Source organism: Pristiophorus japonicus, chromosome 10 (assembly GCF_044704955.1).
Source record: "Pristiophorus japonicus isolate sPriJap1 chromosome 10, sPriJap1.hap1, whole genome shotgun sequence".
Lineage (NCBI taxonomy): Eukaryota > Metazoa > Chordata > Chondrichthyes > Pristiophoridae > Pristiophorus > Pristiophorus japonicus.
Window position 1 is genome coordinate 221085873 of NC_091986.1, and position 13986 is coordinate 221099858.

The 13986-nt window shown below is 54.2% G+C and overlaps 1 protein-coding gene across 1 annotated transcript in view; it reads right to left on the bottom strand.

Moving 5' to 3' along the window:
- Positions 1-11436, bottom strand: part of LOC139274677 (neuronal acetylcholine receptor subunit alpha-10-like) — a 71044-nt gene extending 59608 nt beyond the window's left edge. The window contains exons 1-2 of the mRNA XM_070891355.1: positions 11349-11436; positions 10617-10762 (exon numbers count right to left, since the gene is read on the bottom strand). Of these exons, the coding sequence (XP_070747456.1) occupies positions 10617-10762; positions 11349-11436 (234 nt within the window). The remainder of the gene's footprint in view (positions 1-10616; positions 10763-11348) is intronic.
- Between the last annotated feature and the right edge of the window lie 2550 nt (positions 11437-13986).

A 13986-nucleotide genomic window follows, 5' to 3' on the forward strand; every position in this document is an offset into this window, starting at 1 on the left:
CAGGGGGATAGAGAGGGGCACACTGGGGAACAGGGGGATAGAGAGGGGGCACACTGGGGAACAGAGGGATATAGAGGGGACACACTGGGGAACAGAGGGATATAGAGGGGACACAATGGGGAACAGGGGGATATAGAAGGGACACACTGGGGAACAGGGGGATATAGAGGGGGCACATTGGGGAACAGGGGGATAGAGAGGGGGCACACTGGGGAACAGGGGGATAGAGAGGGGGCACACTGGGGAACAGGGGGATATAGAGGGGGCACACTGGGGAACAGGGGTATAGAGGGGACACACTGGAGAACAGGGATATAGAGGGGGCACACTGGGGAACAGGGATATAGAGGAGACACACTGGGGAACAGGGGGTTATAGAGGGGGAACACTGGGGAACGGGGGTATAGAGGGGACACAATGGGGAACAGGGGGATATAGAGGGGACAAACTGGGGAACAGTGGGATATAGAGGGGGCACATTGGGGAACAGGGGGATAGAGAGGGGGCACACTGGGGAACAGCGGGATAGAGAGGGGGCACACTGGAGAACAGGGATATAGAGGGGACACACTGGGGAACATGGATATAGAGGGGACACACTGGGGAACAGGGATATAGAGGGGACACACTGGAGAACAGGGATATAGAGGGGACACACTGGGGAACAGGGATATAGAGGGGACACACTTGGGAACAGGGATACAGAGGGGATACACTGGGGAACATGGATATAGAGGGGACACACTGGGGAACAGGGATATAGAGGGGACACACTGGGGAACAGGGATATAGAGGGGGCACACTGGGGAACAGTGGGATATAGATGGGACACACTGGGGAACAGGGATATAGAGGGGGCACACTGGGGAACAGGGATATAGAGGGGACACAGTGGGGAACAGGGGGATATAGAGGGGGAACACTGGGGAACAGGGGTATAGAGGGGACACACTGGAGAACAGGGATATAGAGGGGACACACTGGGGAACATGGATATAGAGGGGACACACTGGGGAACAGGGATATAGAGGGGACACACTGGGGAACAGGGATACAGAGGGGACACACTGGGGAACAGAGGGATATAGAGGGGGCACACTGGGGAACAGGGGGATAGAGAGGGGGCACACTGGGGAACAGGGGGATAGAGAGGGGGCACACTGGGGAACAGGGGGATAGAGAGGGGGGGAACAGAGGGATATAGAGGGGACACAATGGGGAACAGGGGGATATAGAGGGGACACACTGGGGAACAGGGGGATAGAGAGGGGGCACATTGGGGAACAGAGGGATATAGAGGGGACACACTGGGGAACAGAGGGATATAGAGGGGACACACTGGGGAACAGAGGGATATAGAGGGGACACACTGGGGAACAGAGGGATATAGAGGGGACACAATGGGGAAAAGGGGGATATAGAGGGGACACACTGGGGAACAGGGGGATATAGAGGAGGCACACTGGGGAACAGGGGGATAGAGATGGGGCACACTGGGGAACAGGGGGATAGAGAGGGGGCACACTGGGGAACAGAGGGATATAGAGGGGACACACTGGGGAACAGGGATATAGAGGGGACACACTGGGGAACAGAGGGATATAGAGGGGACATAATGGGGAACAGGGGGATATAGAGGGGACACACTGGGGAACAGGGGGATAGAGAGGGGGCACATTGGGGGATAGAGAGGGGGCACACTGGGGAACAGGGGAATAGAGAGGGGGCACACTGGGGAACAGGGGGATAGAGAGGGGGCACACTGGGGAACAGGGGGATAGAGAGGGGACACACTGGGGAACAGGGATATAGAGGGGACACACTGGGGAACAGGGATACAGAGGGGACACACTTGGGAACAGGGATACAGAGGGGATACACTGGGGAACATGGATATAGAGGGGACACACTGGGGAACAGGGATATAGAGGGGACACACTGGGGAACAGGGATATAGAGGGGGCACACTGGGGAACAGTGGGATATAGATGGGACACACTGAGGAACAGGGATATAGAAGGGGCACACTGGGGAACAGGGATATAGAGGGGACACACTGGGGAACAGGGGGATATAGAGGGGACACAATGGGGAAAAGGAGGATATAGAGGGGACACACTGGGGAACAGGGGCATATAGAGGAGGCACACTGGGGAACCGGGGGATAGAGAGGGGGCACACTGGGGAACAGGGGGATATAGAGGGGACACACTGGGGAACATGGATATAGAGGGGGCACACTGGGGAACAGTGATATAGAGGGGACGCACTGGGGAACAGGGGGATATAGAGGGGGCACACTGGGGAACTGGGATATAGAGGGGACACACTGGGGAACAGAGGGATATAGAGGGGACACACTGGGGAACAGAGGGATATAGAGGGGACACAATGGGGAAAATGGGGATATAGAGGGGACACACTGGGGAACAGGGGCATATAGAGGAGGCACACTGGGGAACAGGGGGATATAGAGGGGACACACTGGGGAACAGGGATACAGAGGGGACACACTGGGGAACAGGGATACAGAGGGGATACACTGGGGAACATGGATTATAGAGGGGACACACTGGGGAACAGAGGGATATTGATGGGACACAATGGGGGAAAAGGGGGATATAGAGGGGACACACTGGGGAACAGGGGGATATCGAGGAGGCACACTGGGGAACAGGGGGATAGAGACGGGGCACACTGGGGAACAGGGGGATAGAGAGGGGGCACACTGGGGAACAGAGGGATATAGAGGGGACACACTGGGGAACAGGGATATAGAGGGGACACACTGGGGAACAGAGGGATATAGAGGGGACACACTGGGGAACAGAGGGATATAGAGGGGACACAATGGGGAACAGAGGGATATAGAGGGGACACAATGGGGAACAGGGGGATATAGAGGGGACACACTGGGGAACAGGGGGATATAGAGGGGACACACTGGGGAACAGGGGGATATAGAGGGGACACACTGGGGAACAGGGGGATATAGAGGGGACACACTGGGGAACAGGGGGATATAGAGGGGACACACTGGGGAACAGGGGGATATCGAGGGGGCACATTGGGGAACAGGGGAATAGAGAGGGGGCACACTGGGGAACAGGGGGATAGAGAGGGGGCACACTGGGGAACAGGGGGATATAGAGGGGATACACTGGGGCACAGTGGGATATAGATGGGACACACTGGGCAACAGGGATATAGAGGGGGCACACTGGGGAACAGGGATATAGAGGGGACACACTGGGGAAGAGGGGGATATAGAGGGGGCACACTGGGGAACAGGGGTATAGAGGGGACACACTGGAGAACAGGGATATAGAGGGGGACACACTGGAGAACAGGGATATAGAGGGGACACACTGGGGAACAGGGATTATAGAGGGGACACACTGGGGAACAGGGATATAGAGGGGGACACACTGGAGAACAGGGATATAGAGGGGACACACTGGGGAACAGGGATACAGAGTGGACACACTGGGGAACAGGGATACAGAGGGGATACACTGGGGAACATGGATATAGAGGGGATACACTGGGGAACAGGGGGGTATAGAGGACACACACGGGAACAGGGATATAGAGGGGACACACTGGGGAACACGGGGATATAGAGGGGACACACTGGGGAACACGGGGATATAGAGGGGACACACTGGGGAACAGGGGGGTATAGAGGACACACACTGGGGAACTGGGATATAGAGGGGACACACTGGGGAACAGGAATATAGAGGGGACACACTGGGGAACAGGGATATAGAGGGGACACACTGGGGAACAGGGATACAGAGGGGACACACTGGGGAACAGGGATACAGAGGGGATACACTGGGGAACAGGGATATAGAGGGGACACACTGGGGAACAGAGGGATATTGATGGGACACAATGGGGAACAGAGGGATATAGAGGGGACACAATGGGGAACAGGGGGATATAGAGGGGACACACTGGGGAACAGGGGGATATAGAGGGGACACACTGGGGAACAGGGGGATATAGAGGGGACACACTGGGGAACAGGGGGATATAGAGGGGACACACTGGGGAACAGGGGGATATAGAGGGGGCACATTGGGGAACAGGGGAATAGAGAGGGGGCACACTGGGGAACAGGGGGATAGAGAGGGGGCACACTGGGGAACAGGGGGTTAGAGAGGGGGCACACTGGGGAACAGGGGGATAGAGAGGGGGCACACTGGGGAACAGGGGGATATAGAGGGGACACACTGGGGCACAGTGGGATATAGATGGGACACACTGGGGAACAGGGATATAGAGGGGGCACACTGGGGAACAGGGATATAGAGGGGACACACTGGGGAAGAGGGGGATATAGAGGGGGCACACTGGGGAACAGGGGTATAGAGGGGACACACTGGAGAACAGGGATATAGAGGGGGACACACTGGAGAACAGGGATATAGAGGGGACACACTGGGGAACAGGGGGATATAGAGGGGGCACACTGGGGAACAGGGGTATAGAGGGGACACACTGGAGAACAGGGATATAGAGGGGACACACTGGGGAACAGGGATTATAGAGGGGACACACTGGGGAACAGGGATATAGAGGGGGACACACTGGACAACAAGGATATAGATGGGACACACTGGGGAACAGGGATACAGAGTGGACACACTGGGGAACAGGGATACAGAGGGGATACACTGGGGAACATGGATATAGAGGGGATACACTGGGGAACAGGGGGGTATAGAGGACACACTGGGGAACAGGGATTATAGAGGGGACACACTGGGGAACAGGGATATAGAGGGGGACACACTGGAGAACAAGGATATAGAGGGGACACACTGGGGAACAGGGATACAGAGTGGACACACTGGGGAACAGGGATACAGAGGGGATACACTGGGGAACATGGATATAGAGGGGATACACTGGGGAACAGGGGGGTATAGAGGACACACTGGGGAACAGGGATATAGAGGGGACACACTGGGGAACAGGGATTTAGAGGGGACACACTGGGGAACAGGGGGGTATAGAGGGGACACACTGGGAAACAGGGATATAGAGGGGACACACTGGGGAACAAGGATATAGAGGGGACACACTGGGGAACAAGGATATAGAGGGGACACACTGGGGAACAAGGATATAGAGGGGACACACTGGGGAACAGGGATATAGAGGGGACACACTGGGGAACAAGGATATAGAGGGGACACACTGGGGAACAAGGATATAGAGGGGACACACTGGGGAACAGGAATATAGAGGGGACACACTGAGGAACAGGGATATAGAGGGGACACACTGGGGAACAGGGATATAGAGGGGACACACTGAGGAACTGGGATATAGAGGGGACACACTGAGGAACAGGGATATAGAGGGGACACACTGAGGAACAGGGATATAGAGGGGACACACTGAGGAACAGGGATATAGAGGGGGACACACTGGAGAACAAGGATATAGAGGGGACACACTGGGGAACAGGGATACAGAGTGGACACACTGGGGAACAGGGATACAGAGGGGATACACTGGGGAACATGGATATAGAGGGGATACACTGGGGAACAGGGGGGTATAGAGGACACACACGGGAACAGGGATATAGAGGGGACACACTGGGGAACAGGGATTTAGAGGGGACACACTGGGGAACAGGGATTTAGAGGGGACACACTGGGGAACAGGGGGGTATAGAGGACACACACTGGGGAACTGGGATATAGAGGGGACACACTGGGGAACAGGAATATAGAGGGGACACACTGGGGAACAGGGATATAGAGGGGACACACTGGGGAACAGGGATATAGAGGGGACACACTGGGGAACAAGGATATAGAGGGGACACACTGGGGAACAGGGATATAGAGGGGGCACACTGGGGAACAGGGATATAGAGGGGACACACTGGGGAACAGGGGAATATATAGGGGACACGCTGGGGAACAGGGATATAGAGGACACACACTGGGGAACAGGGGGATATATAGGGGACACACTGGGGAACAGGGGGATATATAGGGGACACGCTGAGGAATAGGGTTATAGAGGGGGCACACTGGGGAACAGGGGGATATAGAGGGGACACACTGGGGAACAGAGGGATATAGAGGGGACACACTGGGGAACAGAGGGATAGAGAGGGGACACACTGGGGAACAGAGGGATATAGAGGGGGCACACTGGAGAACTGGGATATAGAGGGGACACACTGGGGAACAGGGATACAGAGGGGACACACTGGGGAACAGGGATACAGAGGGGACACACTGGGGAATAGGGATATAGAGGGGGCACACTGGGGAACAGGGATATAGAGGGGACACACTGGGGAACAGGGATATAGAGGGGACACACTGGGGAACAGGGATACAGAGGGGACACACTGGGGAACAGGGATACAGAGGGGATACACTGGGGAACATGGATATAGAGGGGACACACTGGGGAACAGAGGGATATTGATGGGACACAATGGGGAAAAGGGGGATATAGAGGGGACACACTGGGGAACAGGGGGATATCGAGGAGGCACACTGGGGAACAGGGGGATAGAGACGGGGCACACTGGGGAACAGGGGGATAGAGAGGGGGCACACTGGGGAACAGAGGGATATAGAGGGGACACACTGGGGAACAGGGATATAGAGGGGACACACTGGGGAACAGAGGGATATAGAGGGGACACACTGGGGAACAGAGGGATATAGAGGGGACACAATGGGGAACAGAGGGATATAGAGGGGACACAATGGGGAACAGGGGGATATAGAGGGGACACAATGGGGAACAGGGGGATATAGAGGGGACACACTGGGGAACAGGGGGATATAGAGGGGACACACTGGGGAACAGGGGGATATAGAGGGGACACACTGGGGAACAGGGGGATATAGAGGGGACACACTGGGGCACAGTGGGATATAGATGGGACATACTGGGGAACAGGGATATAGAGGGGGCACACTGGGGAACAGGGATATAAAGGGGACACACTGGGGAAGAGGGGGATATAGAGGGGGCACACTGGGGAACAGGGGTATAGAGGGAACACACTGGAGAACAGGGATATAGAGGGGGACACACTGGAGAACAGGGATATAGAGGGGACACACTGGGGAACAGGGGGATATAGAGGGGGCACACTGGGAAACAGGGGTATAGAGGGGACACACTGGAGAACAGGGATATAGAGGGGACACACTGGGGAACAGGGATTATAGAGGGGACACACTGGGGAACAGGGATATAGAGGGGGACACACTGGAGAACATTGATATAGAGGGGACACACTGGGGAACAGGGATACAGAGTGGACACACTGGGGAACATGGATATAGAGGGGATACACTGGGGAACAGGGGGGTATAGAGGACACACACGGGAACAGGGATATAGAGGGGACACACTGGGGAACAGGGGGATATAGAGGGGACACACTGGGGAACAGGGGGATATAGAGGGGACACACTGGGGAACAGGGGGATATAGAGGGGACACACTGGGGAACAGGGATATAGAGGGGACACACTGGGGAACAGGGGGGTATAGAGGACACACACTGGGGCACTGGGATATAGAGGGGACACACTGGGGAACAGGAATATAGAGGGGACACACTGGGGAACAGGGATACAGAGGGGACACACTGGGGAACAGGGATACAGAGGGGATACACTGGGGAACAGGGATATAGAGGGGACACACTGGGGAACAGAGGGATATTGATGGGACACAATGGGGAAAAGGGGGATATAGAGGGGACACACTGGGGAACAGGGGGATATCGAGGAGGCACACTGGGGAACAGGGGAATAGAGAGGGGGCACACTGGGGAACAGGGGGATAGAGAGGGGGCACACTGGGGAACAGGGGGATAGAGAGGGGGCACACTGGGGAACAGAGGGATATAGAGGGGACACACTGGGGAACAGGGATATAGAGGGGACACACTGGGGAACAGAGGGATATAGAGGGGACACACTGGGGAACAGAGGGATATAGAGGGGACACAATGGGGAACAGAGGGATATAGAGGGGACACAATGGGGAACAGGGGGATATAGAGGGGACACACTGGGGAACAGGGGAATAGAGAGGGGGCACACTGGGGAACAGGGGGATAGAGAGGGGACACACTGGGGAACAGGGGGATAGAGAGGGGGCACACTGGGGAACAGGGGGATATAGAGGGGACACACTGGGGAACAGGGGTATAGAGGGGACACACTGGAGAACAGGGATATAGAGGGGGACACACTGGAGAACAGGGATATAGAGGGGACACACTGGGGAACAGGGGGATATAGAGGGGGCACACTGGGGAACAGGGGTATAGAGGGGACACACTGGAGAACAGGGATATAGAGGGGACACACTGGGGAACAGGGATTATAGAGGGGACACACTGGGGAACAGGGATATAGAGGGGGACACACTGGGGAACAAGGATATAGAGGGGACACAATGGGGAACAGGGATACAGAGGGGATACACTGGGGAACATGGATATAGAGGGGATACACTGGGGAGCAGGGGGGTATAGAGGACACACTGGGGAACAGGGATTATAGAGGGGCCACACTGGGGAACAGGGATATAGAGGGGGACACACTGGAGAACAAGGATATAGAGGGGACACACTGGGGAACAGGGATACAGAGTGGACACACTGGGGAACAGGGATACAGAGGGGATACACTGGGTAACATGGATATAGAGGTGATACACTGGGGAACAGGGGGGTATAGAGGACATACACTGGGGAACAGGGGGGTATAGAGGACACACTGGGGAACAGGGATATAGAGGGTACACACTGGGGAACAGGGATTTAGAGGGGACACACTGGGGAACAGGGGGGTATAGAGGACACACACTGGGGAACTGGGATATAGAGGGGACACACTGGGGAACAGGGATATAGAGGGGACACACTGGGGAACAAGGATATAGAGGGGACACACTGGGGAACAAGGATATAGAGGGGACGCACTGGGGAACAGGAATATAGAGGGGACACACTGAGGAACAGGGATATAGAGGGGACACACTGAGGAACAGGGATATAGAGGGGACACACTGAGGAACAGGGATATAGAGGGGACACACTGAGGAACAGGGATATAGAGGGGACATACTGGGGAACAGGAATATAGAGGGGACACACTGGGGAACAGGGATATAGAGGGGACACACTGGGGAACAAGGATATAGAGGGGACACACTGGGGAACAAGGATATAGAGGGGACACACTGGGGAACAGGAATATAGAGGGGACACACTGAGGAACAGGGATATAGAGGGGACACACTGGGGAACAGGGATATAGAGGGGACACACTGAGGAACTGGGATATAGAGGGGACACACTGAGGAACAGGGATATAGAGGGGACACACTGAGGAACAGGGATATAGAGGGGACACACTGGGGAACAGGGATATAGAGGGGACACACTGGGGAACAAGCATATAGAGGGGACACACTGGGGAACAGGAATATAGAGGGGACACACTGGGGAACAGGAATATAGAGGGGACACACTGAGGAACAGGAATATAGAGGGGACACACTGAGGAACAGGGATATAGAGGGGACACACTGAGGAACAGGGATATAGAGGGGACACACTGAGGAACAGGGATATAGAGGGGGACACACTGGAGAACAAGGATATAGAGGGGACACACTGGGGAACAGGGATACAGAGTGGACACACTGGGGAACAGGGATACAGAGGGGATACACTGGGGAACATGGATATGGAGGGGATACACTGGGGAACAGGGGGGTATAGAGGACACACACGGGAACAGGGATATAGAGGGGACACACTGGGGAACAGGGATATAGAGGGGACACACTGGGGAACAGGGATTTAGAGGGGACACACTGGGGAACAGGGGGGTATAGAGGGGACACACTGTGGAACAGGGGGGTATAGAGGGGACACATTGGGGAACAGGAATATAGAGGGGACACACTGGGGAACAGGGATATAGAGGGGACACACTGGGGAACAAGGATATAGAGGGGACACACTGGGGAACAAGGATATAGAGGGGACACACTGGGGAACAGGAATATAGAGGGGACACACTGAGGAACAGGGATATAGAGGGGACACACTGGGAAACAGGGATATAGAGGGGACACACTGGGGAACAGGGATATAGAGGGGACACACTGAGGAACAGGGATATAGAGGGGACACACTGAGGAACAGGGATATAGAGGGGACACACTGGGGAACAGGAATATAGAGGGGACACACTGGGGAACAGGGATATAGAGGGGACACACTGGGGAACAGGGATATAGAGGGGACACACTGGGGAACAAGGATATAGAGGGGACACACTGGGGAACAAGGATATAGAGGGGACACACTGGGGAACAGGGATATAGAGGGGACACACTGGGGAACAGGAATATAGAGGGGACACACTGAGGAACAGGGATATAGAGGGGACACACTGGGGAACAGGAATATAGAGGGGACACACTGAGGAACAGGGATATAGAGGGGACACACTGAGGAACAGGGATATAGAGGGGACACACTGGGGAACAGGATATAGAGGGGACACACTGGTTATGTTGCACCTTACCATGTCGATGATCTGGGACAGGGTGATTTGCAGAGTGACCGTCACTGCCTGCTCCGTGTTGTGTACTGGTCTCAGAGCGCTGGAGGAATTGGCGAATAAGTCGCGGAGGAGCCGGTGAGCGAGTGTGCCTTCGGCACAGAGTGAGCCTGGAGGGAGGGAGAGATGGAGAGACAGAATGTGGGTCAAAACCCCCCTCCCCACATGGGCAGGGAGCTGGTGGGACACAATAAATAATCGCAGCACAGGTTTAGTCTCATCTCATTTAGATCAGAATTCACAAAACAAATTCAGCATTTGAGGGATGTGCCAGGCGCTGTGCAGCGCAGTGAGAGCTGGTGGGTCTGTGCCTGGGAGCTTTCTCCTCTCGGGATCCAACTCGTCACCAAACTTCTCTCAATGGGATATTTGTAAACAGTTGAGGGAGAGGGAGATCAGAGGAGGGAAACACACCCAGGATAATGTGATTATCTCTCTCTCTATCTCTCTATATAGATAGAGAGTGGGTGGGAGCGGTATTGGAAGGATTGAGATCCAGAGACAATATCCGAGAGAAATAGATTGAGAGAAAGGATGGGACAGGGAGGGGAGGGAGAGAGAGGGAGAGAGAGGGAGGGAGCCGGGACCCAGTCACAGCCCGGGACGCAATGCAACAAATTCTATCCCGGAATCATTATCAGCAACACCACCCCCCCACACCCTGCAGTGCCAGCCCGGGGCGGGGGGTCCCGATACCTGGGTACAGCGACAGGCCGAGCAACAGCAACAGGCGGGCGGCTCCCATCCCCGGGACACACGGAGCCCGCGTCTGCCCGAGGCTCATGGTGCACGGAATCTGACGGTGGGATTGGGGAGTGACTCAATCCCAGACTCCCCCCCCCCCCCCCCGCAAAACCCGAGACTCCCCCTAACCCAGAGACCCCCTCAACCCCCCCAAACCCAGAGACCCCCCAAACCCAGAGACCCCCAAAGCCCAGAGATCCTCCAAATCCTGAGACCCCCTAAACCCCTCCAAATCCAGAGACCCCCTAAACCCCCCCAAACCCAGAGACCCCCCAAACCCCCCAAATCCAGAGACCCCCTAAACCCCCCCAAACCCAGAGACCCCCCAAACCCAGAGTCCCCCCAAACCCCTCAATCCCAGAGACCCTCCCAATCCCATTGACCCCCCAAACCCATTGACCCCTCAATCCCAGAAACTCCCCAACCCCAGAGACCCCTCCAACCCCAGAATCCGAGACCCCCTAATCCCAGAGTCCCCCCAACCCCAGAGTCCCCCCCAACCCCAGAGACCCCCCCAATCAAGAGATTCCCTAAAACCTCCAATCCCAGAAATCCCAAATCTGAGACCCCCCCAATCCAAGAGACCATGCTCTCCCCAATGCCAGATACCCCCCCAAATCCCCAAACCGAGAACCCCCCTCATTCCAGGAAACCCTCCATACCTCATTCCAGGAACATTGACTCCACGCTGAGAGACCCTGATCATTGGTCAGTCGGTCCAAACCTTTGAGCGAACGTCATCAGCTTAAGCCAACCTGGGGATTGGAGGCAGTTGTTTTCCGACTGACAAATGGGCTTAAAGGGTTAAATTATGAGGACCGGTTCCATCAACAGGGATTGTATTCCCTCAAGTCCAGACAATTAAGGTGTTCGAGGTGTTTAAAAGGGTAGAGAAAAGGGTAGACATTGTGAAAAGGGAGGGTGAACAGCCAGTTGTCATGGTACACATAGGTACCAACGATACAGGTAAAAAATGGGATGAGGTCCTATAAGCTGAATTTAGTGAGTTAGGAGCTAAATTAAAAAAATAGGACCTCAAAAGTAGTAATCTCAGGATTGCTACCAGTGCCACGTGCTAGTCAGAGTAGGAATCGCAGGATAGCTCAGATGAATACGTGGCTTGAGGAGTGGTGCAGAAGGGAGGGATTCAAATTCCTGGGACATTGGAACTGGTTCTGGGGGAGGTGGGACCAGTACAAACCGGACGGTCTGCACCTGGGCAGGACCGGAACCAATGTCCTAGGTGGAGTGTTTGCTAGTGCTGTTGGGGAGGAGTTAAACTGATATGGCAGGATGATGGGAACCTATGCAGGGAGACAGAGGGAAATAAAATGGAGGCAGAAGCAAAAGATAGAAAGGAGATGAGTAAAAGTGGAGGGCAGAGAATCCCAAGGCAAAAATCAAAAAGGGCCACATTACAGCAAAATTCTAAAGGGGCAAAGTGTGTTAAAAAGCCTGAAGGCTCTGTGCCTCAATGCGAGGAGTATTCGGAATAAGGTGGACGAATTAACTGCGTAGACAGCAGTTAACTGATACGATGTAATTGGCATCACGGAGACATGGCTCCAGGGTGACCAAGGCTGGGAACTCAACATCCAGGGGTATTCAACATTTAGGAAGGATAGGCAGAAAGGAAAAGGAGGCGGGGTGGCGTTGCTGGTTAAAGATGAAATTAACACAACAGTAAGGAAGGACATTAGCCTGGATGATGTGGAATCGGTATGGGTGGAGCTGCGGAATACCAAAGGGCAGAAAACGTTAGTGGGAGTTGTGTACAGACCACCAAACAGTAGTAGTGAGGTTGGGGACAGCATCAAACAAGAAATTAGGGATGTGTGCAATAAAGGTACAGCAGTTATCATGGGCGACTTTAATCTACATATAGATTGGGCTAACCAAACTGGTAGCAATGCGGTGGAGGAGGATTTCCTAGAGTGTATTAGGGATGGTTTTCTAGACCAATATGTCGAGGAACCAACGAGAGAGCTGGCCATCCTAGACTGGGTGATGTGTAATGAGAAGGAACTAATTAGCAATCTTGTGCGATGCCCCTTGGGGAAGAGTGACCATAATATGGTAGAATTCTTTATTAAGATGGAGAGTGACACAGTTAATTCAGAGATTAGGATCCTGAACTTGGGGAAAGGTAACTTCAATGGTGTGAGACGTGACTTGGCTAGAATAGACTGGCGAGTGATACTTAAAGGGTTGATGGTGGATAGGCAATGGCAAACATTTAAAAATCTTCTACAATTGTCCATCCCTGTCTGGAGTAATAATAAAACGGGGAAGGTAGCTCAACTGTGGCTAACAAGGGAAATTAAGGATAGTGTTAAATCCAAGGAAGAGGCATAAATTGGCCAGAAAAAGCAACAAACCTGAGAACTAGGAGAAATTTAGAATTCAACAGAGGAGGACTAAGGGTTTAATTAAGAAGGGGAAATAGAGTACGAGAGGAAGCTTGCAGGGAACATAAAAACTGACTGCAAAAGTTTCTATAAATATGTGAAGAGAAAAAGATTAGTGAAAACAAATGTAGGTCCCTTGCAGTCGGATTCAGGTGAATTTGTAATGGGGAACAAAGAAATGG